Genomic DNA, 26,630 nt, shown 5'->3' with positions numbered 1-26,630 from the left:
TGCTTCTTTGCTAGAGTACTGTGTGTCTTTGCCCCTCCGAGTCAGTTCAGGATAATATTTTCTGAAGCCTTAATGACTTCAACCTTGACTCTCTCAGAACACTTCTGTCTCACTGAATAGTAATTACAGCAGTAACGGTTATTGGAAATCCAAGCAGTAACCTTTCCTAACCTACTTAACATGAGGATTTTTGGGTGAAAAAATGCTGGACTCAGGCAAGATGTAAAGGCAGGAAATGGGAAAAGAACAGGAGAAGAACACTTCATAAAACCTCAAAGTAGTTGTGTTTTCAGTTGATATTTTAGTATTTTGCCAACTTTTAGTGCCATTTATTTATTTATTTATTTATTCAGGAAATTCTAACTGGAATCAAGGTTTTTTGTCTCAGTATGAAGAGTGTTCTGCAGCTGCTTCTTTTGCTCCTGCTAACTCATACAGTTACCAAACAGATGATGGATCATCTTCCTATGGACTAAGATCTAATGACTTTGCAATGATGTCTGCGCTCAGGGACTCTTTTGCTCTTCAGACTGGAAGTCCTGCCAGTGGTATCAGCGAATGGCTGAGACAGTTCAGCCGATCTGCTGCTGGCAGTAATTCAGCTGGTGGGGCCTCTTCCTATGAGAGAAGTCCAGTGAGTGAGTACTCAGCAGAATGTATGTCCAACGATGTGCGAGGAAGTAAGCTCCCTGATAACAGAATCTTGTGTGGCGGGGAAAGTACAAACTGGAGGAATCAACAAGCGTGTACAAAAGCAAGAAGTGCAAGTGATCAAAGATTATCCTATCCCAATTCTTCTGCCTCATATGCTTCATCTGGAAGATATTCCACAAACTATCTTTTGCAAAGCTATTCCTCTTACAAGAATGATGAGTCTGTGAATACTTGTATATCTTCTGCAAATTCTGCTGTTTCAGGAAGAGGTGGCTCCAGGTGGAATGAGGACTCTAGCTGGAATCAGAGCTCTAGCTGGAATCAGAGCTCTGGCTGGAACCATGAGAGCTCTAGCTGGAATAATGAGAGCTCTAGCTGGAACCATCAGAGCTCTAGCTGGAACCAGGAATCTAGCTGGAACCAGGAATCTAGGTGTCAGGGATTCAGGCATCAGAAGTCAGGCTACAAGAGTGATTGGAGTTCACATCAGTACTCGTTTTCAGGCAGTGGTTCGTACAGAGATTACCAGCAATTCAGAAGCTCAGATAAGATGTTTGATGAAGATGCTGTTGGTCTCACTCCCAACATTTTGAATAGACTACGAGGAAAGGATGTACCTACAATGACCAGGATGCTCAAACAGTTGGCTCCATATTATCCGGCACTTCAAAGTAAGATTGTGATTAGTTCTCATGTACAATGAGTTACATCAACATAGTTGCTTTAACATAAGCAGGAGATTGTGTGTTGCAGAGATAGTATGCCCTGTTCAGCAGAGTTGAGTTCATTTTGCTCAACATCCGTATCAGTTGAGGAATGGTGTTAATTGCCTCTCTGAGGAGACTTTGCCTCTTGACAGCTAAATAGAGCTGTGAGTGGGAGGAAATTTTGATAGCACAAAAATTTCCTGAGTTGAAAGGTTTGTCCTGGGTCATCTTGCTAACTAGCATCTTATATCATGATCAGAGTTTGTACTGTTGGGCTGGCAACTATGGGGAGGGAGTGTATTGGCGTAAAGAAAAAAAATATTGGAATGCATGCAGAACCAAACTTGGATGGCATTATAATAGATGAAAGTACTCCAAAGGGATCAAACACTTTGGGATAACAAAAGAGAAATGTTATTAAAGAGCTGGTTTGTTATATGACAAATTATTTTTTCCAATTATTGTAGAAACATTCCCTAGCATTAAAAATAGCGATACACTATTCAAAATAAAAGATTCTTCTTTGAAAATAGATTATACGAGGGATTTAAAGGGAGGTGGGCATATGCTACTTTATAGCTGTTATTAGGCATGAGTTTGGACAAATGCAAACTATTCTTATACTAGAATTCTATATACTAATAGTACTAGAATTAGTTAATTAACTAGGTAGCTAGTTAATAGTAAAACTTTAACATTCTCTCTGCTGTATTATGTGAAATAACGTGAAACAGGAGTAACTTCAAATGTTTTTATCTCCCCTTTCTAGAACTAAATATTCAGACATTAGTCAATGTGCTAGTAGAAACTAGAGGAAAAGATTAAGGAGCAACAGCAGCTGAACTGGAAACAGATGAACAGATTGGAGAATCTCCATCTCTCGGATTTCAGGAAAGAGACTGCATTTAATTCTGTGTTTGACTGGTTTTGGAAGGGGAAAGGGAGGTAGGGTTTAATTTCTTAACATGTGAAATATAGCTGGAACACAAACTTGCACATAACGGAGGTGAACATACTATTTTGTTTAGGCTTTTTTAATGTATTTGTTATATCTTAGTATATTACAGAAAAAATCTTTTGTTATTTTTTGAAAATATGTTAATGTTATTCTGTCAGCAAAAAGCTAATAACCCTTTTAACACCCTTCCCAACTCAGAAAAAAAGAAACGTTTAGTTTTATGTTATCTACTTAGAATATTCACTGAAAATACTGGTCCGTTGCATGAAAATACAGGTTTACTTTTCTTCACACAAATGTAAGGCCAGTTCAGTTAATTTGAGGCTTTATAATTAGCATATTTTTAGAAATTGATACACTACATTTCTGTTTAGACGAAGAAAGGAGAATGTCACAGCAAAGGTATTCTCTGTCTTAACATGATGCTATATGAGGAAAATGTAATCTATTCTAGGGGATTGGTATGTAATGGAGCATATTACTTGCTTTCATTTTTGCAGAGTAAAACCAGTCGTGAAATACATACAGATTTTTTTATCACGTTGTTCAGAATGAAATGGTTACAAATCAACTAAAAAAACTCATTTGATGGATTGGTCCATACTAAAATAAAAATTCTTGATTCTTTCTACTGGCAAAAGCATACTAAGAAAGAGTAGAATCTATAAGGCAGTCAGGTAAAATAACAGGGAAAAATCAAAATGGCATGCTAACTGAGAAACACTTACCAGTTCGTGATGTTTGTCAGTGGTCCCTACTTACGTTTTCTTTTCTCCACACTTCTGAGCCACATGCTCATGAATGCCTGGCTTTAGATGTCTACTTTATCTAATCAAATCAAGCTTACATGGAGCTAAAGAAAAGAAGTGAGACAGTTTACTCTCCAGTGTCCGTTTTCCTTTTCACTGCTGTGTTGTGGACTATCATACCTGAAATATTTCTCTGTCTCTGTGCATTAAATACTTGTGCTAAACCAGGGTTAGTATGAGCTGTCATAGTATCTTTTTGCGTTCACTAAAATAACTTTTTGGATCTTGTCATGTAAATTTTAACAAAAAGGCATCAAAGCAATTTATTACAGAGCATACAAACTTGATTCCATAAAATCCTCCTTTTGTAATTGTTTTGCTTGTGCATCAGAAAAGATGCACTTTCCTTCTTCATTCCTGTTCACTACTTCCTTTTTTCCTTCTCATACTTGTTGAAGGGTTTAAGTAGTTTCTAATGGCGTACGCTTAGTAGTTGTGCCATACACTTTTATCCATTGAATTACATAGTAGACCTTCTTGCTTAAAGGGGAAAAATACTATTGTCTACCACAGGTGTCTGCCAGAGTTTTGATTTAGAACTCTGTGGGACTGATCAGTTATTATATATGTTTAAAAATTATCAGAAATTATTTACACAAATGTTACTACCATAGGTTTTTTTCCACAGAAAGTGTAGTGCAACTAAAATTCTGAAACTGTAGAAAACAATGTTGCTAGCAAATGTTACTGCTACAACTCTGTCAATTCAAGTTAAGACCTTTTCAGCTGAGGCTGTTGTAGAGAGCTCTTTCTTCCCATTTCTCGCTCCCTTTGGGATTTTACTGCCATTACTGTATATCCCAGTGGCCTACAGCAGCTGGATGATCTCTGCCCAAATTAGATGCTCTTTCTGCCTACACATTCCCTTCTCATTTTTCGTTCTGGGAAACGGTTCCTGTCCCTGCTTCTTGTTGTGCAGGGTCCTGCATTGGGGAAATGGTTCTTGCATTTTGAAATGGAGTTGGAGTAGTGACCAAGTTAAGAGAGGAAATGCTTTTCAGCATTTATTTACTGAAGGTTTCCTGAGCTATAGATAGCATTTGGAGTCTTGTAAATGCCCTTCACTGCTCTGTTTCAATTTTCAGTTCTTACCAAAATCAGTGAAATTTTTGAGATGATTGTCTGTTGGTTCTTATACACAAGTACTATCATGTAGGGAATGTTTTTTTAAGCTGGTGGTATCTTGTAATATGGACTCCAAGCCTGCCTTATCTCTTGGGTGCAATTACTATCAGCAGTGTGTTGTTCTCAGTTTTCTTTCAGTCACTTGGCTGAGCCAGTTTCAGCTGTATCACTGCTTTCTCCTTAATTGTCTTTTTATCTTTCTTCTTTCCAAAGATCTTCCTAGCTTTGGAAATTAAGAGCTTCACTGTGCAATTTCTGTACTGATACTGGCCTGGGGTCTGCCAGTTGGCACTCCCAGGTTTGACTGACTTTTCGTCTATAGCTGTGACCTCTGCAACTGGTTTCAGAGACATTTCTCTTGTGTCCCATGCCACCTGCCAACAGGTATAGCTGCCTTGTGTCAAATAAGTAGCATCTTCGTTATTGCAGGAACACATTCCTTCATGGAGTTCAATTTCATAGAATCATAGAATGGTTTGGGTTGGATGGGACCTTTAAAGGTCATCCAGTCCAACCCCCCTGCAATAAGCAGGGACATCTTCAACTGCATCAGGTTGTTCAGAGCCCTGTCCTACCTGACCTTGAATGTTTCCAGGGATGGGGCACCTACCACCTCTCTGGGCAACCTGTTCCAGTGTTTCACCACCCTCATCGTAAAAAATTTTTTCCTTATATCTAGTCTAAATCTACCCTCTTTTAGTTTAAAACCATCCCCCCTTGTCCTATCACTACTGGCCCTGCTAAAAAGTCTATCCTCATCTTTCTTATAAGCCCCCTTTAAGTACTGAAAGGCTGCAGTGAGGTCTTCCTGGAGCCTTCTCTTCTCCAGGCTGAACAACCCCAACTCTCTCAGCCTGTCTTCATAGGAGAGCTGTTCCATCCCTCTGATCATTTCTGTGGCCCCCCTCTGGACCCGCTCCAACAGGTCCATGTCTTTCCTGTGCTGAGGACCCCAGAGCTGAACGCAGTACTGCAGGTGGGGTCTCATGATTGCAGAGTAGAGGGACAGAATCCCCTCCCTCGACCTGCTGGCCACGCTTCTTTTGATGCAGCCCAGGGTATGGTTGGCTGTATGGGCTGCGAGCGCACATTGCCGGCTCCTGTCCAGCTTTTCATCCACCAGTACCCCCAAGATACCCACTAATTTCCTAGTATTCAAATGAAGGGCAAAAAGAAACGGACAGAAGCATCTTCAGGATGCCACTCTGCAAAGGGATTGTTTACCCCTGTGACAGGAGTGATGAATTTCCTTTTTTCCAGGGCTGTGTAGAACTGTGAATAGTAAGCATCATTGCCTCATTTGGAGGGCTTCTGTGATACCTTCCCTTCCTCCACAGGGCCAGATACTTGCCGCTTGGGACTGTTTTCTTTTACAGGATCCACCCTGAGGATCCATCAGCCTGTTTCACTTCTTTCTCTCTAGCCAGCAGCTCATCCTACAAACATGACTCCTGAGAGATGGTGACTTTGGATTGTCTTACTTGTTCTCACTCAGTTCAACCCTGCCACTTTTAAAGGGGGATTCAAATGATGGTAGGAAGAGGAAAGCATAAATCCAGGCTTCTGACCTTTATGGCACCTGACCAGCAGTGTCTACAAAGGCTCCAGGTAGGAAGACCTCATGGAAAAAAAAGTAAAACATGCCTTGGAAGTTCTGTCATCCTGCCAGTTACTTGCTCACCAGGCTAGCATAAGCCGAGACCTCCTGTTGCTTCTCTTTTCCAGCATTGGCCAATTTCCTTGAATCAACTTCTGGCTACTCCTTACTCCCAAGAAACCCCTTTGCTTTATCTTGCTCCCCTGTAGTATAGAACTGGAGCAGAATGAGTCCTCTGCCTGTTCCTGTTTCTCTAGACTCTGGTCCTTCTTCAGGAAACAGCCTTCACAAGGTAGGCAGTGATAGCCTGCAGAGCAGCATCGCTTTAAATGCTTGCCATCCATTGGCACTAATACAGCTACGCCACAAGCTCTGCCACTGAGGCAAGAGTTTTGAGGCTGCACCAGAGCCCTTTGAACCAATTTCACATTTCCTTAAAAAGCCATTGATAAAAATCCAGACTAGAACATGCTTGGTGGGATAAACGGTCTGCTTCCCAGCCACTTTCTTGGTCTGTGGTGTACCTGCTTTCACGCCTTTAGAAGCATCTGTTTCCCACTGAGACAAGAGTCATTCCTACCATTTAATGGAGAAGCTCTCTTGAGTCCAAAACTTTGGGGCTCTTCTTTTACTGTTTTGTTTCTGAAGAGAACATACATAGCGATCGTCTCAGCCTTCTGGGGAGGTAAGGTTCGAGCAGCTGGAAGTCTTTCTCCCTTGTCTTCTTAAATGTAAGGAACTTTCACAGTTCATCCAAGGCTGTTGGATGAGGTGGTCTCTGACATCGGTCACTATTCCTGCTCCCCCACCTCACCCAGAAGCAATCCCTTGCCCTTTGGGTGATGATGTGCTTTGGGAGAGCTCCTTGCTTCTGTGCACTTATGCTATGGAGACCATTGGTCTCTCCCTAGACACTTCACACCAGAGAAGTGTTTAGAAAACGCTGCTGAACTGTCACCAAGGGTCTGTGTGATTATCACTTGACAACCAGTAGCAGCTTCTCTGCAGGACAGATGTTTGGTAACTGCCACTTGGCTGTCTTCACCCTGACACCAGACACTACTCTGGCTGAGACACTTGGGAATAACACTACACCATCAATTTTTTATTTTTTTTTTTAGGTAGGGTATCTTTCCGTGTGTGGACCCAAACCCTCTTTGCATAATCTCTTGGAATATCACTGACAGCATCAGTTTATATATAGGCACTCCTGTCAATGACAGCTTACCTGCCTGTGGCTGTATGTAATTACAAAATTTGAAACAAAAGGGCACATGTGGACTGCCTGCATACAATGAGCTGGGGCTGGGAGAGGACTTAGGAATAAATCAGTATTGCTACAGTTTAAGAAAGCCTTTGGATAAAAGCTAAAAGCTCTTGCCTGTAAACATATCCTGAAGAGTAGCAGCTACAGGTAAGTAATACTGCTACCTGAGTGTTTTTAAGTGCTTTGGATAGCGCTGGTCTAAGATTTTCTTAGAGCAGTCTAAGAGAGCTTGTTAACTTCTCTTTGCTTCCTGCAAGTTGCTTCCTCAGAGTTACTGCAGGAGATGGTGTGTGACAGGAATCTGTCGTCATTACTTATTTTGCTTCAGTTTTTCCACTGTGCCCCTCACCAACCGTAAGTGGTGAGGTGGAGGGTAAGGTTATGAGAATGTTTTGACTGTCAATTGAAGGCCACTTCAAATAAGAGCTTCAGCACAAAAAGGAAGACTGTTGGTGTAAAATGAGCCCACTAAGCAGAGGGAACTGCATATCCAGAGTAGTTAGATGCAGTTTATTTTTGTAGGGAGCTCATTGAGGAAGAAGTTGTATTTGTAGATGGCCCAAGGATACCCTGAAAGGCAGCTAGAAAATAAAAAGATAAGGCAAGGAAAAAAGGCCATCACTGTGAAGTGGGAGGGACCCCTGAACCACAGAAAACTAGAATACAGAAATAAACCCACCACCCCCTTAAAAAAGCTGTACAAAAGTGAAGTAGACTATAAAAGTTGATCTGATATTTTTACTTAATTTTAAATTCTGTATTAAAAATTAATACATTAAACTCTTATAAAAGTAAGGCACATGCAAAACATGTTGTGCAACTTCTGACTTTCAACTCTCTTACAAACTAACAAGCATTATTTTAATTTGGCATTTCTAAAGAGTCATTTTTCCCCATGCAGGATATGTGGAAGAAGGTTAAGTTTGACATTGCACCAGTTAACTCTAGATTCTGTGCTTTCTGTACTACAGTAAGCAGAGATGGTCATATCGTACAATAATACAAAATAAAAACCAACTCAAGTGCAGATTCTGAAGGTGATGACCAACATACAAAATCTAAGAATGTGAAGTTATATCCATTATGATACATCAATAATCTTATTCAGTACAGGATGATTTGGCAGCTCCAGTCTGTGTAACGCCAGTGTGCAACTCCCAGTTATCTGTGTCATACAATGCTGAAGACCATGGAAAGGTACTGCTCATAGGACACCTGAATCCAGCCATCTTGATCAGTATCGTATCGTCGGAACACATCAGTCAACCTCTGAAAAGGGGGAAAAACCATACATTTTTTGTACACCAGGGAAGTTCAGACTGCCAGGTATTCCCCTTGCCACTTAGGTTTCTATAGCTTTGTGAACACTTTCTGTTCATCCCCTCTGTAGACACTTTACAATCTCATGCATATAGAGGTAACTCTTTGTCACATCTGTGTAGCAGATCCGATTCTAAAACCGCCTTACGATACAATACCTAAGGCTATCTAGGCACTTCTTTACAGGCCAGACAGCTTTTTATAACTGGCTTCAAAGGCAGGGAAAAACAATGCACAATTCTCGTGAGGCATTTGAGAGTCACCTGGAGACAGAATCCAACGAGTACCTTACCCACTTCTCATCTTCTAGCCAAATACGCTTTTATCATTAGTATCTGCATAGCCCCGGAGATGCCAGGCAGTACGGACAGTGGAGCAAGGTAACTGCCAGCGTGGTTTCACTAACCTTAGCTGAATGATACTCCCATTTCAAAGCCTCTTTACCAGAGTTTAAGTTTATAACTCAGTATAATTGGCTAATATTACAAATGAATATAAAGGCAACTGATGCTTCAGCAGTCTTGTGGTTATTAGACATAAAGCTTAAAGGAGCAGAACAAAACACCTGTATGCAAATAACAGAGATACTACTTTTACGGGGCACTGCTTTCTTTTCATGTTGCGTATCAGAAGATATCTTAAGACACTGCTTGCAATGCTGGCCAGTGTAAGAAGAGTAACCTTTTTCCTATCCTGCTAAAACTCAGCTTGTCCACTGCTACAGTTCCCAACTTTTCCCCAAAGCCTTACATACATTTCAGAAAAGTCAGATGATACACTTGGAGAAACCTTAAGCAATGAGGTGAGGAATCATCCTGTGATTGATTTCTAAACAAAAGAATACACTTGTAAAACTACAGAGTTCTCTCTCTATATATATGTATTCACACATGCATTTCTGTTACTGAAAGGGGCTTTTTTTGTTTTTTTGTTTGTTTGAAATGTCTTTTATTACCATTGCCCCTGCAGGAACAGCAGTGACGAAAGACTGAATAATTCAGCTGTTGGGTCAAATTCTTTTTAGTCAGAGCCTTAAACAGAGATAAACAAAAACCTCACAATTCAGATTACAAGAATTATGGGCACCAGGGGACAAGACACACTCCAGTTTTAACATGCTCAGGATCCAGAGGAAGTGTGCATATTAAACTAATTGAAATAGCGTTAAATGTTTTCCTTTTAAAACACAGAATATTTTACATTTTTTTGCCCCACAGAAGTCAAACGTCAAAAAAAATCGTATCAAATTTACTTGTGATGCAAATGGATAACAAGTGAAAACCAGTAAGTGAAGGTGTTTCTAGCACCTCTCGTATACTTTATTCAAATGGTTTATAAATTTTTAAATTGCTTATAAAAGCAAGTTCTAGATCCAGTAGTATTGTTAAATTGAGAACCACAAAAGTTTAAGAAAAGGTGGGGTCTTTTTTTCAATTGACTTTAAAGTACATCTCCTTTTTTACCTGTAAAACAACACAGCACTGAATAAAGTCATCAAAAGCAACTTGTCCTCTTCCTTGTCTGTCAAATTTCCGAATAAGGATATCGTAGAATTGATCAGACAGTCGGTAACCTTGGAAAAGAGAAATGCTTTAACAGGTTTCAATTACTGCAGTCCTTCTATAAAAAGAACTAGGCTGTTCAGCAGGCATGTTTAACAAAAACAGAAAACGGTAAGCAGTTACGAGACAGGGTTTTTTTGCCAGATATCTCTGTGTTAAACTAAAATGCATGCAGTAAAAAACCTTGCTTAATAATAATTACAGACAGAATCACAGTAAACATAATTACTGATTAAAGTGACTAGTTGGTTGAGGGAACAGTTTAGGGCTGCAACTCAAGTTTTTGTAAGTGAAGTCAATTAAATCAAAGTTCCTTTTGCCATCAGAATGTACAGTGACAGCTGACTTTTTGTTTTTAAAAGCGGCAAGCTGTATCAAGTACCTTTGTAAGTTCAGACGTTTACCTGAAGTATGGGTAACGCTCTCAGAGCAGCTAACAGGGGAGGCAGAAAACATTCCACACACCTACTGACACATCCAGTTTCATTGTTTCCCTTAAAGGAAATAGCTTAAAAAGTGCTTGTGGCATGGATATCTTTAAAGGTACCTTATACCTAAAAGGATAACTGCATTTCGCTTGCCTCATTTTTTAGTCACATTTGTCAAAGCAGTACAGCCCTAATGATAAGAAGCTCATCTGATGATATAACCCACATAAAAACTGTAATTACAAATGAATTACCAAAACCTGTTAGTGCTTGCTTTAGTTCATTTTTGTCAATCATTCCAGAATTGTCTCTGTCATACGTTCGAAAGACATTCTGCCAGTCTGAGATGTACTTCCAGACTCCTGTGAATTCATTGAAGTTCACACCACCTTTGTTTTCTCTGTCAAACATGCCTGAAATAAAAAATAATAAACACATATAAAACCTTAATTCCTCAGTAAGATCTGCTAGTATTTTAAGAAGGAAGCAAGAGTGCTATGTGGAAAGTACTGAAGACAGAAAAGGAATTGCAAAAATGCAAGTGGTATTTTGGAAAGTACTGCCAAAATAAGCAAGCAGCTGTCCACTGAAGGAGGATAAGATAAAGCAAGATAAGAGGACCAGAATGAATCACAGAATGTTTGTTTTTCCTGGGTTTTCATTTCCAGTTTGAAAGCATTTAGGGCTCGATTGATGATCCAGTGTCAAAAAGCAGGGGGGCTGTGTTCTTCTCTAGGGACTCGTGAAAAGTCTACAACATCTATTGACTGCCAGAAGTGCTGGGACATTCATCTGCATCTGACTTACTTACTGATACTGTCATTACACAAACAGCATGTCGCACAGTGATGGAACTCAGACTGCTGCTGAATACTTATTGAAAGCAAAGCACAAAATTTAGTCCTTGGATTTATAACTGTATGATAGAAAAGATTTTTTGTGCTTGAATTTTTATCCTCCTGTTCTACCACCATCATCTTCCCCATTACTGACAATTATTTTAGGACTAAAGAATTCAGACATTGTAAAGCTTCTGTTTGGTCTTTTTGGAGCAGAACACAGGATTAAAATGGAAGACAGGAAAAACTAGTTAGGAAGACAAGCTATGTAATATCTTTTTAGAATATTTAAGCTGACAATTTCCCCACATGTAAATTACATTTACTATCTATTCAATTGTACAGTAACATTTTCTCAGGCTACTTTGACAAGTGCATGTGTGTGCACACAAAAGGCATTCCTGTATTATTCAAAAGGGAAAATATTTGAGTTTAACTTACTACTGCTGGGCTGTCTGGAGAAGAAAAAAAAAAAAAGTAAAGACATATTGAAACATAGCACCTAACAATGAAAGACCAGCTTGTTAACGCTACAGCCAAATTAGTTCAAAAGACCTTTAAACAGGCATTCATTATTACAGTAGAAATATATATTGTATATGTATTGTAATATTTGTACATTTATTTTTCTAAAACAGTGCAGCAATTGATAGCGTTCTCAATTGTCTGAAGAGATTCACAAAACAGCATCTTGACACTTTCACATCACACAACTACACTCACCAAGAATTGACCTGACTGTTGCTGGATTAAATGGAGTCCACGTGCCTGAAACAGAAAGAATTACTTAGTTCCTCAATACCAAGTTACATTTTACAAAAATGCAACCAACCAAAAAAATCAGATAAGAACTTACTTAAAACAGTGAATTCAGAGCTAGATGACATGGAACTAGCATATTATAAAATAAGGCTGCTTTGAAGTAATTATGTTCTTGACCATTAAGAGATTACTTCAGACCAATGTTTCACAGATACTACACAGAAACCAACATTTCTCAGGCTGCGCCAAAAAAAACCCCAAAAGGCAAAACCGCAAAACCTTGGAAGAACTAAGAAGGATTTTTTTCATCCCAGCTAGTCAGGAGGTATTGGATAAAAGGCAAGGTCAAAACTGAAGTCCCACTTTTTATACTGATGGGAGCAGAAGAGTTAAGTTATAACTCAATCAAGGTCCCATATCTATTCCTCAGTAAAACCCCATCTGCTTACTTCCTATTTTATGGGTGGATTACTCCAGGGCATTTAGTTTCTGACAAGTGAAAAGGAAAGGTTCCTAACAGGTCATAAACACACAGTGCAATTTAGGGTTGAGTTTAGTATAAACCTCACCTCCACTGCTAAATCAATGAAGTGTTAAGTTTAAATTAGTATTTTCAGACCAAGAAATATTGCTGCTTGAAAGGGCCTGAGCAGTAATCATCCGAAGAGGAGCTTTGTACTTCTCTGAATATTTAGAGGCTAGTCACTCTGGAATAGTTTTCACTTGGTTGGGAGCATTCCAGAGCACTAGAAAGCATTAAGCTTTAAATTAAGAGCAATACTGTGCCTCATGTAGAATTTCACCATCAATTCTCTAGAGCCTGTGAAGGTACCAGGAGGCCCAAGAAGCATGTATTAAATTCACTGAGCTTGAGTGCAGGGACCACGAAGGGACCAGTAAGACTAAAGGTACTGTAGAGGCATTTGCAACGACGCAGTTAGCTGACCACAAATACCTAATAGAAAGGCTGCGTTGGTATTAAGCAGGCTTTGTGAAGGCAGAGCTGCTTTGCTGGATCAAGCTGCAGTGGTGTAAGTAGTGCTTATACCAGCGCTGAACTTCTCCCATAGAAGGGAAACTATCATTTTAAGGCTACAGATGCAGCAACGGGGAAAAAACCCTATACTGTAGGCAGGCCATATGACTACTTGCACATAAAGAGAAACGTAAGCAGAGAAAGAGAAGAGTAAAAATGGCTCTGAAAATGCTTAAGCAGTATTTTAGACAGAGAACATCAGTACCTTAGAGTTGTGTCTCCTGACAAAAATAAAAAAATAATGGAATTATTAATAGGGTGCCAGCATTTAACTCGTAGAGAACAGAATAGAGGAAAAAGTGAAAATACAGTTTGAAAGTTAACTTATTTCATGTTGAAATTTTCGAGAGACTCTATATATAGACACCTCACAGTGAAATCAGAGCAACTCCAGTGCTGAAGAACTGTACTGATTTCAGCCTGTTCCAATAAACAGAGAAAGACTGTTCCCTCCTCCTACCCTGACTCTACTAGTAACTTTACATGGCGGCACAGAAAAAAAACAAGCAGGAACCACAGGATTTTATTGTGCAAACAACTATATGAAGTGATGATCAGTCCCTCCCAGGTAAGTATACTGTTATTTGCATACACTTGACATGTTGAAAAGTTGAATGTCGAAACCACATTGAACTTCAAATTTTAATGAGCTCTATGCAGGTTATTTAATGTTTTAGAAATAAACACGTAACATTCCTTTAGCCCATGTTAGACTGCAGGAGAGCTACACACAACCATCCACTAGGGGATGTATTTTGAAAAGAATATAGTGAATTGTTAGTGACTTTGGTGTACAAGATCTAGAATCTCTCAGAATGAAGGAAGCTTACAGTTCTGTAAATATTCTGTCTAATAGTGAATTCAGTTGGGCGGGGATTCTTCATAACTGCAAAGCACTGAAACTGCTAATCTACACTGTAAATAAGGAAAGAAAAGAGTTCAGATAGTCATCACTGCCTATTACCCTTAAATTCAATCAGATAAGGAAATATTTAAAATATATGAAGTTTAAAACAGCAGGTAAAGCCAGGTTCGCACAGTTATAAACAGCACTGTAATCTTCAGTGAAAACAGTGACCTAATCAATTTAACTTAGCTTTTGCTGAATTTTTTATTCAAAATAGTATTTTAGTCACGGATCAGGTTCAGCAGCTACAATACATTTCTTTTAATTTATCAGATATTATTATTACACAAATAAATATTCTAGTAAATCCAGTTTAGTTACAAGACCACACTTTTACTAAACAGAGCCATCCAAATTTATTTCAAGTCAGGCGATTCCTGACAAAAAGGAGCCTTTCAGTCTGTGTGCACTGCAGCTCACAACATCAGTTTAAGTCCTTCTCAGTCACAAATAACAGGAAGGATGAAGGAATTAAACCTTGGGAGAAGGGGAACTTGATATGGACTCAAAGGTGCACAAACAGCTTCAATATGCACTTTTTCAGATTTCTAACTGGAAAAAACCCCACAAAGTACAACCCTACCCATCCTAAGTCACCAGAGCAAAGTAAAAATAGGCTACTGGAAAAATTTTTCATTTTTTACTTTGCTTCCATTTTGACCATACCTTAGTTACTCTTTAACCATTATAACAGGGAACTAACAGACTACTAGGAAGTTTTAATACTAGATCTAGAGTGCATCTTTCTACTTTGTTAGGAAAAAAACCCAAAACATGCCTCATTTGGGGAAAAAAAAAAAAATAAAATTACCATCTTCAATTCCTGTACGAAAAGATTTTATGTGCAGTAAAAAGGCTGGCTGTAAACAGCTGATCTTTGTCCAGGTTATACACTGATCCTAGTTAAAAAACAAAGGTTCAGTAGTGATGAGCGAGGAATATATAAATCACCATTTATGTTTTCTAGGAAGCAGAGCTAGGAAAAAATAAAGGGATGCACATGCCTTCATTTCCCAGAATACAAATCAGTAATGTTTACAATAGGTACTCAGTTTATAATGCATTACTAACATGCACCAAACCCAGAAAAATTCCCTTCAAGGGAAAAACCAGGAACAATGGGCTTAGGGGAAAAAAAAAAAAAAAAAAAAATCAGGAAGACTGTCCATTTTTTTTCCTCCCCTTCAGCCTTTTGCTGTAGATTAAATAGTATTAATCAGTGGTGGTAAAGTTCCCCCCCTCAATCAAAGAATTACAGCATCAAGTAACCAGTCTCACATGAAATTTAACATTAAGTTTACAATGAACTACCTCACTGCTCATTTACAGACTTACCATTGGATAATGCCTGCTGAAGTTCATTATCAGATATTATTCCACTCCTATCTTTATCAACCCTGGGGGAAAAAAAAAGGTGGTAAGCTTTAAATGGCTGATATTAACAGGTTCCAGTTACAGAAGATTTCAACATTCTGGTTCTTACTCACCAGATAAGATTAATCTTTTCCTGAAAAGTTACTAATTGCATTTTACTTGGTAAACCACTCACAGTTACTGCAAATTAAACACTTCATTCAGACTGATGAAACATTCTGGAACATGATTAAAGCTACAAAAAAATCTGCAAGACTTGCTTAGAAATGAAGAGACACACACAAACACACACTGACAATAACACAGTTCAGGCATACTCCACACAAACATTCTTTTTTTATTTATTTATTTTAAAAAGAACTGCAGAGCATGCCATGTTGGTTAAATCCACAAAATGCGTAATGTCACAATTGTAAGCCATTTGGCTCCCAAATTGGAGCCCCGAGTTTGGCACCCTGTTTGTCTCAGTAAGCTGTTGGCAATGGAGAGAAAGCCACTAATGTAGCAAGTGCGAAGTATGGGAAGAATCGACTGCAGGGCTTTGACCCCTTTCAAAGGGGTTCAAAAAGTGGAAAAGCGCAGGCAGGTGCCAGCTTCCGTTAAGCCTTCACAGCCTGCTGTCTTAGAGAATGAAGTTCTATCCTGAAATTAATAAAAACTAAGTAATTTCTGCCCAAATAAAGCAGGATTGTCCTTCTTTAGAAGGATACCTGAAAGTGGTGGGGACTTCCCTCCATTTTAGACAAGGACCTTCCCCTTGACACTGACAGTTATTACTTCCCCTCAGTTACTACCATTCGAAAGCAGAGTCCTGCTCAGCTGATCCCTCTGCAGAAGCTGTTATTTTTTTTCTTTAGTCCTTGTTGTCATTTTCTAGACCTTTTCAGTTCATTCTACTAGATTACTTCCCCATCTCAAAAAATTATATAAACCGCATAAAACATTCAAATTGCAAGCATAAGTTGCACAGATTATAATAACAAAGAGATATTCCCCTTTTTTATTCTCTATTTCCTTTCTAGGTATTCCGAACATTTTTTATGTTCTGTGAGCTGCTACTGAGTGCTAAGTTGCTATTTTCATAAAGATGTGTTATGACCTACTTATCTTGCTCCCAAGCATCATCAGCCAGCTCAGAGCACATTCGTTTTATATACAAAATGATGCAAAGGTAAAGTGGGTCTTCCCCACAGACATCGGGTATGCGCTCTGGATTTCATCTGAGCATCATACAGCGATCATCATCTGGCCACGACAGGGTGATATGACCCAGTCATTCAGGACTCAGAAGCGCTCCTGCAAGTCTTCATAGGCCTCACTTACTACAGGAATCAGTGTCGCCAGCAAACTTCATCTGGCCATTCACCTTCTCCTCCCCCAGCTGCTCCTGAACATACTGAATAAAGATCCCAGAACAGCTCCGCCTGTCTGTGTGGCTGATGACCACACACTCTTTCGTCAGTTACTGATCCACCAAAGGACCTTCCCTTTCATTCTGCATATTCTAGATTTCTTTAAAGGCCTTTTTGATACTTCTGTATGCTGAGTGTCTCTTTAGAAACTAGAAAGATTATATCAATTGCACCTGTTCTAGCCATCATATCCATACCCAATCCTTATCAAACACACTCCCAGGGCTTACACAGTAGTCTGCCAGAGAGGAATACTTGCGGTAAGTACAACTCTCCTGACTGGCTACGTCATTTAAAATGGTTTCTACTGGTTTGCCTGCTACAGAAGTCAGACTGTTCATCTGGTTTTTTTCTGGACCCTTTAAAAAAAGAAATGGCATCATGCATGCCTCCTCCCACTTCTCAGATGAAGTGGGTTTTACGGAAAGCTGGGTAGGTAAGCTGCCACATTCCTGAGTCACTAAGTAAATACTAGACAGTTTTAGCAACTTATTACTGTTTGTCTACTCCTTAACCTCTTCTTGCTGTCACTTGAGTCAAGATAGATCCTCTGACACATCTCCCATAAAAATGGATCCAACGTAGGAACCTCCCCAGTTTCCTCCACATGACACAAACGTGACAAACGCCTTTAGCTTCTTTACTACTACGGTCTCGACAGCGTGTTTTTTAACACGGGCCTGCTAACTGCCTTGCAGGTTCCTGCTCCAGAGGCATCCAGGGGAATATCTGTTGGTCGTTTTTAAGTCTTCCATCAAGCACTTCGCAGATTCCTTTTTCCAAGCCTTCCTGTACTGCTACATCGGTCCTCCGCACTTTACGATCCTTTCCGGATTCTCAGGTCGCAAATGACTTCGGCGTTTTCAAGGTTACCTTCTCGCTTCCATCCGCCCCCCTTCCCTTCCCTCTAAACTACACCCGCACTTACTCCTCCTCCTCAAGCCTTCCTCCAAGCTCCCCCTCAGATCCCCCCCGCAGGGACACAGCCGCCATATTGACCCGCCCTGCCAGCCCCCCCCCCCAAGGCCCCCAAAACCCGCGCCGGGTGCCCGGGGCCGGTGACGGGTTTCCCGTAGCAGCGGGACTTTTCCGGGCACCTCCCAACCCCCGATCCCTCAGTCAGCGGCAGGACTCGGCACCGCGTCCCGGGAACGACGAGGGTGGCGGCTTTCGCCTCAGCCCGGCCCGGCGGCGGTTGGGGTGGGGGGGTGGGGGAGGGGGGGAGGCTCCCCATTAGCCGTTAGCGACGCGGACCGGCCCCGCGAGGGACCCCCGGGGTCGGGCGGCCTCACCTCTGGAAGACGTTCCACAGGAAGGAGGGGTCGGGCAGCGCGGCGCCGCCGCCGCCGTTGGGCCTGTAGTGATACCCCGCCGCCATGGGCCCCCCCCCCCACCTCCGCGGAGCCAGCCGGGCAGCTCGCGCCTTCCTCCCCGCGCTTCCGGCACGGGCCGCCTGACGCAGCGCGGCCGGTGACGTCGCCGAGGCGGGCAGGCGCACGAGGCGCCGCCCCGGGGAATCCCGAGAGGCGAGGCGCTGCGCAGCCCGCCCGTTGCCGTGGCGACGGCGGCGGGGCGGGGCTGAGACAGGCCCCGCCTCCCCGCTGGGGGGGCGGGGGGCGAGTGGGCTCCGCCCCCCCCCCCCCGCTCCGCGTTCGCCGTCCCCGTTCTTCCCGCCGGGGCTCCTGAGGGGAGTTCGGCGGGCTCCGGCCCCGGCGCTGCCCCGCACAAGCCCGCAACCGCCCTGAGGGTCTCCGCAAGGGCAGGAGCCGTCCCCGTGACCGCTCCCGGGCAGGCGGGGAGAGATTAAGGGGTCTCCTGCGGGGGGAAGGGGGTTTGTCGTGGAGGGGAAGGAGAAGTTTGACATCCGTGAGGCGCACGGGGCTCCTGCTGCAGAGGGAGAAGGGGGTATAGGGAGAAACGAAGCCCCATTCAACCAAGTCCCCTTAGAGAAAGCGAAGATCAGACGCACACAGGACAAGAATTGCAGGTACGGGATTGAGATTGAAGCACAACCCAAATTAGTATCGCCTCGATAATTCTTAAGTGAGTTCTTAACCGAGGGCTGAACGCAACCCTCCAAAAATCAGGCTAATTAACTCTCCTACCTGCAGTTTCTAGGAACAGTGTCACACGCCACAGGACCTGGAGTACCGCCAGCCCTCGCTAAAGCTCCTCCCGTACAGAGATTATCGACTTGATGCTCTAGTGAACCGTCCTCATCCTTTAGGAGACGCTGGCTGGCCCTGTCCCTGAAAAAAGTCACAATCTTTGTTTTATCCTTTGTCCGAACTGCTGACCTTGCACGTGTCTCTTCTGGGGTAATGAGGAGTCGGCGAGAGGCCTGAAAGGCACAAGGCCCGGGCGTTCACAGGCCAAACAAATCACATATAGAAACTCCACAACAATGTAGGCTCACATCTTCCTCTGACAACCCTGTTCAGGTACTAACAGATAACGCCTTCATTATGTCCTTCATCAAGTTGTTTTAAAGTCACAACTTTCTCGTAATATTTTATTATTAGAATAGATAATACTGAAAATTGGCCTTAAGCATTACTCTGAAAATACAGTGGAAATAAAAACCAGTATCTTGTGTTTTCAGAAAATTATTAAATCCAAAGTTTATTCACACTTCAAACAAAACAAAGATTTACAACTGTAAATCTATAAGGATGCAAAGAATACATAGCTAAAGGTAGCAATGCTTTAACATTTTCTTGAACTGGTGGTGCTTTATGTGCTGTTTTTAGTGAATCAATAAAAAAAAAAAATGTACCTCGTGTCTTTATTCACGCTATAATCAAATTGCATGGTAGCAATTCCGTTAAGTCCCTTAAGTCAGGAAACTGATTTCATAATTAAGTTTTCTGCAATAAACTATTTTACACCAGAGTAAGTACATACACAAAGTATAATGTGAAAGTGGACTGAGGACATTAATATATATATATGCTCAATGCAGTGCCATATAAAGACAGTTCTAAATGAGTCTGCTTAGGTATTGCAAGCGATGTGTTAGTATATCCAGCACTAATACAGTTCTGTTGGTTTTGGTACAAACATCTTTATACGGCATTGCAGTGCACCGTGCAAACATATTCCACAAGAAAAATGTATTTGCTGACAGCAAAAACGGCTCTAACAAACGGTCAGTAAAAAGCCCCCTGGCCAGTAGAAGCATCATTCTTCAAACATGACCTTTACATCCATCTTCTTTCAGAAATCTTATTACATTTCCCCACATCAAAGTCTTTAGAAAGAAACATGCCTAGCAAGTATCAGTGTATATTGAACTTTACTCCGAACAGCATTGCCAAATTTGCCCTCAAATATTTCAAACCTGTTGATCCCAGACTAGCGATGACACACAAACACGGCGCTGCCAGTTACTTAAGAAGTTTTGGCACAGTCAGAGTAGGAACTGTAATTTCTTTAAAAATTGGCACATAGTTTGGATTCGGTTGGCTTGGACCTTGATCCAAAGTCTCAATGATAGTCTGCTTCATATCTCTGCTGGCATCGCCTCTCACTGTCAGCAAAGCTGCAATATGGTCATCCCTACCAAAGGAAAATGATAAAACTGGCATTAGTAGGAAACTTCACACAAGTAAGATTTTGTCAAAAATATCACTTAGTTGGCAATCCTTTCACTCAGTTTCATTCTTAATCAGATCTCTTGTCACTCAGAACTGGCTTTTCCAGCTCAATATAAAGTACTATTTTGGCTGCTCTTAGGACTCTAAAACATATTTTATCCTCCCAAAACACAGAATGGAAGTATTTTCATTATTCCTTTGCTGTACCTCCTAGTTCAGGTCACATGCATTTTATATTAGCATTATTTTTCATAAGAAAGTGGCTACATTCTAAAATATGAAAAATATGAACACATTTACACATTGTTTTAAAATTTGCCCAAGACTACAAAGAAACTGTGATGTTATCTTTCTTTGAACTTTGCGGGCAAAGAGAATTACCTGATATCTGGGTATTTACTGACTAAAGTTGAAACTTCCAGATAAAGCAGTGAAGGATCAGTTAGCTTGATAACCTCTGCAATGGCTTCAATGATGTCACAGAGTCCTTCAGTGTCCTCTCCAGAGCCCTGCAAGATGAAAAGTAAAAAAAAGATTTCCCCAAAACAAAAGCAATCCCCCCCAATATCTACAAACACTCCTTTAATTAGTATTTTGTCTGACAATGCTGCTGAATTCCTCAAACAGCTGAATTTTCAGACATTAAGAAAACAAAGTATTTGTGAATTGTCACCATAAGCCTCTTCCCTCTTTCCCTGATGTTCTCCATCCAGAGATCTACCCTCAGAATATCAGTAAAGTCATGTCTTACAAACAATATTTTGTATTTATCCACATGGCGATACATTCTAGTCTTTGACTTTTGCTGATGTGCCAGGACAAACATTAGGAATAACTGACATGAAAGCCAGATCTCTTCTGAAACATTACTTAAAAATTGGCCCTGCATTAGCTTCCTTCTAGTCATCTGGCCACCAAGGCAGCTTTCAACAACTGATCAACTGAACTGTCATAGCTATTTAATCTCTGGACTGTTTTAGTGCTCTTAGTTCCAAGGTCATCTGGTCCTGCTGATCTGGTATTGTTCATTTCATTTATTCCATAACCTTTTCTATCAATGCCTTGATCTGAAACAGATGTTATATAGAATCCCACATAATGAAGAACTCTGATGCAGGAGTTGCCCCATGTTCCACAGTGAGCAGAGATGAACACCGCCTCTACCACACCCCCCCAGTTTTTCAGGCTTTATCTTTATCTGCATTCTTACTGCATTTTGTCATCTGTCGGCCCTAGGAGCTTTCTGGCAGATTCCTGCTCCTTATGCAGTTAAAAAAGATTTAGTACTGATTTTAGGCCTATCTTGCACATTCTTTCTTGAATACCTTTTTTGGACTGTCTTTTTTCTACTGCCCTTTAAATGGGGTCAATATACTTGTCTTGTTGATTCTAAATTAATACACTGCATGCCACTTAGGTAGTAAGTAACCCCATCTGTTTGATGCAGTATTGCCCTTTCTTCCAGCTAGGAAAAGCAAAGCCCAATTATTTTTGGTTTTTAGCAAACAACTGCTTTTTTCTTTCACTTACTATTAAAAATTCAGGGTACCTATCTCCATGAAGCCATTCCAATATTCAGCTGCAGAGAGCTGTATAAACACAAAGCAGTAGAAACTGGCGCACAGGAACTTTAGCAGCAGGCCTCTGTGTGTTCAGAAACGCTGTCTGTGCCCTCAGCTGGCATCCTTGATATTCACAAATCACCCAACATTCTGGAGACATGGAGATCTAACTCTAGCCATTTTCCCCAAGCAGTAAACGTGTGTGGTTTATTCTAAATTACCAGGTTAACGGGATTACTCAAAGCAAATACTTACAGCTGCAAGCTTCTTAAACAGAAATCTGAACTGTTCTGCTTCTTTGATCATTCTTTCCGCACCCTCTTTTCTCTCTTCTGCATTTTTGAAAGATATACGTTTTAACATGATTGCTCTTATGTATTCCACAACTACTCTCCGATGGGCCTCAATAGTCATTGTCTGAAAGAAAAGAAAAAGGTGGTGGATTATGCCAGTGATACCTGCAAATGTAGCCATTATTGTTAGTCTTTGAACAATTAATAGGCTTTGAAATATGTATTTGCACTTAATCACCAGTACAGTTTTTGCTTATACTACACATTTTGAGTGGCTTTAGATTTTCACAACGCTAACAGAAATGAAAATCTGTCCTTCCCTAATGAAAAGGATGTACCAATTACTAGAAACAACAAAACCAAGATATCTCTAATGACATGTCTGAATTATTTTTGAGGAGCACCAAAGACAGAAGAACAAACACGAAATAATTTGGATGATCTTTAGAACAGACCTGTGCTTGGACTTACAGCCTTGCTCTCCATTATCTGGTCAAGGAATGACCAGCCATCACAGAGGCTTCTGCTAGATAACTCCAGTATATTGCATAAAACATTGCAAATCTTGCTCACATTATCTGTGCTCTGGGTCAAGTCTGGTAAGAAGCCTGGAGAGCCAGCAGCAATCACTTTCTCAGACCTTCCTTGACTGATTTGCTGTTCTGCACTTATCATTTTATAGGAAATAGCTACTAAGTGAAGCATCTGATATTGGTGCAAGAGTAATGCTGAGGTTTGGAAATAAAGAACAACAACAACAACAAAAAAAAAACCCAAAACCTTTTCATGTTTTTTCAACAGCAGTGTAAGGAGAGTCCTTAAATGCAAGTCCTCAGGCGTTTTTTTTTTCCCCCTAAGCAGAGTGGCAAAGTTACTTATGATTAAGAAAAAGCCTGCACAACAGGTAGCCGCAAACTTTTTATCATATTTTATTAGTATATATCAAGCTTTAGTTTCAATCAACATGTTCTTCAGTCAAAATTTTGGTGAAAGGTTTCAGGAAAGCGAGAAAAGAAAAGGAAAAAAAAAAAAAAAAAGAGAGAAAACAACAGACTGCAAAGTATTGGAAGTCACAGCCCTCATCCAGGACACAGAAAATATGATTTCAAGTCCTGCTCTCAAGACTCTGCAAAAATACGAGAGTTTACTGGTTGTTCACGGATGGCTTCTCTTGCATTGGTGGAATTGATGCCAGTTACACAGAGGAAAATTAACTGCACAGAATAGACTGTGGGAGACTGACATATATGCCCCATCCCACTGAAAAAAGTAAGTGAAGAAGAATAGCTCTACTACAACCGAGAAAAAGAACACTCAAGAACAGCCAACAGCGCGATGACAGGGCATTCACTTTACACGTTAGGAAAATGACAAAGCAGAACGACTGCAAGATTCAGGTCCCCCCTGTTTCAGAACAGTGTACTTTCCATTGGGCTATAGTCTTTTTGCAGGTGCTCTGTTCGTGTGACTATCAAAAATTGGATTTTCAAAACAGGGTTAACTAAGAATATTTTAAAACCAGAAAAAAAGCACACCCCAAACCAGGGAAACAAAAGTGTGTCTCATCCAGTGCTAGAACATACGGTGTCTTGCGTGGGAGATTTTTTTCATGCTGGGAGACAGCGGAATAGCAGGTATGATGAATGCCAAAAAATGTGTTTGTCATCTTCTTCCCCATAAGGTGGCAATAACCACTACATGCTGAAACATATGTGATTGCAGAGGTTGGTATTAACACTTAAAGAAGCTCATGCCAAGCACTATTACCTCACAGTAACAAACCAAATCTGGAAAAGCAAGTTGTTCCATGGATATAGACTAATCCTGGGACCAACCTAACTTCTTTTGTGTACTTCTGGACTGAAAATGCATATCATTTCACTTATATAGTAAGACCTCTAGGACCTGCAAATACTGAAGGTTAGAGGGCATCAGAGGAACTTTGAGCAGTCCCCTCTATCTCTTTAGGAGTTCAGGTAAGAAAGAGTAAGTGTATGATTTTGAGACTGTCTGTTAAGCACTGCTACTTAGTAAGGGTTTGTTCAAAGACCTCACCTAAATCCTGATCTTGCTAGCTTCAAATATTTCCTAAATCTTAGTGAATCAGTTAAGACATGCTATCTTAACTACACAAAACTGACTTTAATTCAATAAAGGGTAAAACCAAGTACAGTAATACTAAAGATTAAAGGATAATAGAGAAATCCAGATATCCTTGACAGACCACGGCAGGGGAGGGGAATACAACCTAACCTAGCACATTATGCTGCTTTAACAGCACTTTAAACATGAGTTATGCATTTGTTAAAACTTATGGCACCAATTTAACTATGCCTCCTTGTACACATTAAAAGTAGGAATTACAGAACGTGCATTTATAAAAAAGTAATTACAGGCCAGCAAAACTCTTTTCAGAAGAGCTAATTTTAACTGAGTAGAAACTTCTGAGGAACGGTAGAAGAGTACCAGCTGGTAAGAATACAATCTAGTAACGTGCCAATACATTTTCTGGACTAAGATCTGCAACTCAGATCTGTCTTTGACAATATTATATGGCTATGCACAAAAAAAGATGAGAGAAATATTAGATTCAGACTTCTGCAATATGATTATGAACATTTTTTCATTTACAGTGATGAATCAATTCCAATTTCTGTATTCCAATTCTGAACTCCATTCAGTATTCAGAAATTCCAAACCAACACGATATTCAGAGTACATTAGCAAAGTATCATAGAATATTTTGCACCTACCTTTTTATAAGGCTTTTTAATTTTTGCAAAGTCATTGAAATAATCCTCTACAGTGACACAGATAGTCCCCACTGCATTAGACCCCATCAACCATTTCTTTGTCATCAGCTCATTGAGATGTGGCTGAGAAGGTAAACAATTGATCAGAACAAATTTTTGACACTTTCATCATATCATTGCAGTTACAAAAAAAATGGGAGACAATTTTAAGTGTCCTACACTTCTAACCTACACTCCTTCAAAAGGAATAAGCAGTTAGTGTAGGAAAATGATGTGATCAGTTGTCAGAATGAGAGTTGCCACAGAGTGCTACCCTGACATACACACTGGTGTGTATGTAAACCAAGTGCACTAACCTGAGCATTTGTTTCATATGAATTCTCTAAAATCCTTTATTACATTCTCTAATTAAATGTCTATGCCAAATAAAAAAGTTAAGGTCCGAGGACAAAACTGACATAAGAGCTGGTGATTCCAATTTTAAATATGAGGCACTTTCAAACTGTTGAGATAATGCAACTTCATGCTTGATTTTTAAACTGCTACTGGCTGCTCAGTATTTCCTCTTTGATGGCCCCACAAACTTCCTGTGCCTATACCAAACTTGGTGGCCTATACACTTTACTCCTTTCCCAGAACTCCACAATACATAATTCCAGTATTCTTTACATCTTGTCCTGGTTTTGGCTGGGATAGAGTTAATTTTCTTTCCAGTAGTTGGTATAGTGTTATGTTTTGGATTTAGTATGAGAATAACGTTGGTAACAGACTGATGTTTTAGTATAAACACTACTTAGCAACAACTAAGTCAAGGATTTTTCAGCTTCTCATGCCAAGCCAGCAAGAAGGCTGGAGGGGGACAAGAAGTTGGGAGGGAACAGAGCCAGGGCAGCTGACCCAAACCGGCCAAAGGGGTATTCCATACCATGTGACATCATGCCCAGTATATAAACTGGGGGGAGTAGTGCTCGGGAACTGACTGGGCATCGGTCAGCGAGCGGTGAGCAATTGCATTGTGCATCACTTGATTTGTATATTCCAATTCTTTTATTATTATTGTCATTTTATTATTGTTCTTATTATAATTATTATTTTTTTCCTTTCTGTTCTATTAAACTGTTCTTATCTCAAACCATAAGTTTCACCTTTTTTCCAAATTCTCTCCCCCATCCCACTGGGTGGGGTGGAAGTGAGTGAGCGGCTGCATGGTGCTTAGTTGCTGGCTGGGGTTAAACCACAACAATCTATATACCCGTCTTGCTTTGCTCTCCCCAGAGGAAAAATTCTTTACATATTAGAGCACAGTATTTTATAAATGATAATAGTGACGTGAAGCTTGAGGTTAATGAATTTCAAAGAATGGTCATTAGAGTAGAGGAGTGTCTTCACATCATCAATGAGCACAGTTAATGAGAAATAAAGGTTTTGCTTAAGAGCTTCAAGTTTAAAATAAACACTGCTCCCACATCTTTCTTAATGTGAGTCACTCAAGGTGTTTACATTAGTTCAAAATATTATTACAAATCTAACAAGTCCCAGAGCAAGTTTCTTCACCCCCACCATTTCTCTGATTTCCCTGCCTCCCTCCCCATACTCCTAATTTCTTTTTAGTAATAAAAAGATGGGATTTTTTCCTGAGGGATTCTATACAAGAAGCTAGAATTCTTAA

At 40.5% G+C, this 26,630-nt stretch overlaps 3 protein-coding genes across 19 annotated transcripts in view; 1 reads left to right on the top strand and 2 right to left on the bottom strand.

Annotated features, from left to right (window-relative positions):
- The window catches only part of LOC142028872 (uncharacterized), a 38,948-nt gene extending 31,662 nt beyond the window's left edge, over positions 1 to 7,286 (top strand). For all 9 annotated transcript variants that reach the window (XM_075022786.1, XM_075022788.1, XM_075022787.1 and 6 more), the window contains 2 exons: positions 354 to 1,325; positions 2,131 to 7,286. In XM_075022786.1, coding sequence (XP_074878887.1) covers positions 354 to 1,325; positions 2,131 to 2,186 — 1,028 coding nt within the window. In that variant the 3' untranslated portion in view covers positions 2,187 to 7,286. The remainder of the gene's footprint in view (positions 1 to 353; positions 1,326 to 2,130) is intronic.
- A 542-nt stretch (positions 7,287 to 7,828) lies between these two features.
- PDCD6 (programmed cell death 6) lies at positions 7,829 to 18,222 on the bottom strand. 6 transcript variants are annotated; one of them, XM_075022798.1, is made up of 7 exons: positions 18,050 to 18,191; positions 15,307 to 15,368; positions 14,783 to 14,870; positions 11,990 to 12,034; positions 10,682 to 10,840; positions 9,901 to 10,010; positions 7,829 to 8,386 (listed from the first exon to the last, which is right to left on the bottom strand). In XM_075022798.1, the coding sequence occupies exons 2-7, from the start codon at positions 15,331 to 15,333 to the stop codon at positions 8,288 to 8,290; spliced, it is 528 nt and encodes a 175-aa protein (XP_074878899.1). In that variant the 5' UTR covers positions 15,334 to 15,368; positions 18,050 to 18,191; the 3' UTR covers positions 7,829 to 8,287. The 6 variants fall into 6 exon arrangements, with proteins under 6 accessions (XP_074878899.1, XP_074878900.1, XP_074878898.1 ...); XM_075022799.1 differs by having other exon boundaries at positions 10,688 to 10,840; XM_075022797.1 differs by lacking the exon at positions 14,783 to 14,870 and having other exon boundaries at positions 10,688 to 10,840; positions 18,050 to 18,222.
- A 1,125-nt stretch (positions 18,223 to 19,347) lies between these two features.
- EXOC3 (exocyst complex component 3) overlaps positions 19,348 to 26,630 on the bottom strand; it is a 28,540-nt gene continuing 21,257 nt past the window's right edge. For all 4 annotated transcript variants that reach the window (XM_075022780.1, XM_075022781.1, XM_075022782.1 and 1 more), the window contains exons 10-13: positions 24,962 to 25,084; positions 22,171 to 22,332; positions 20,735 to 20,862; positions 19,348 to 20,315 (exon numbers count right to left, since the gene is read on the bottom strand). In XM_075022780.1, the coding sequence (XP_074878881.1) occupies positions 20,144 to 20,315; positions 20,735 to 20,862; positions 22,171 to 22,332; positions 24,962 to 25,084 (585 nt within the window). In that variant the 3' untranslated portion in view covers positions 19,348 to 20,143. The remainder of the gene's footprint in view (positions 20,316 to 20,734; positions 20,863 to 22,170; positions 22,333 to 24,961; positions 25,085 to 26,630) is intronic.

This window comes from Buteo buteo, chromosome 3 (assembly GCF_964188355.1).
Source record: "Buteo buteo chromosome 3, bButBut1.hap1.1, whole genome shotgun sequence".
Lineage (NCBI taxonomy): Eukaryota > Metazoa > Chordata > Aves > Accipitriformes > Accipitridae > Buteo > Buteo buteo.
This window is presented reverse-complemented; position numbering and strand designations above follow the sequence as displayed.

Coding starts and splice junctions, on each gene's coding strand:
- PDCD6 (XM_075022796.1), bottom strand. CDS start 18,135: ATGGCGGCGGGGTATCACTACAGGCCCAACGGCGGCGGCGGCGCCGCG. Junction 15,369..18,049: donor CTGTGGAACGTCTTCCAGAG/GTGAGGCCGCCC, acceptor TTTTTCCCCCAG/GGTTGATAAAGATAGGAGTG. Junction 12,035..15,306: donor TCAGCAGGCATTATCCAATG/GTAAGTCTGTAA, acceptor TTTCTGTTTCAG/GCACGTGGACTCCATTTAAT.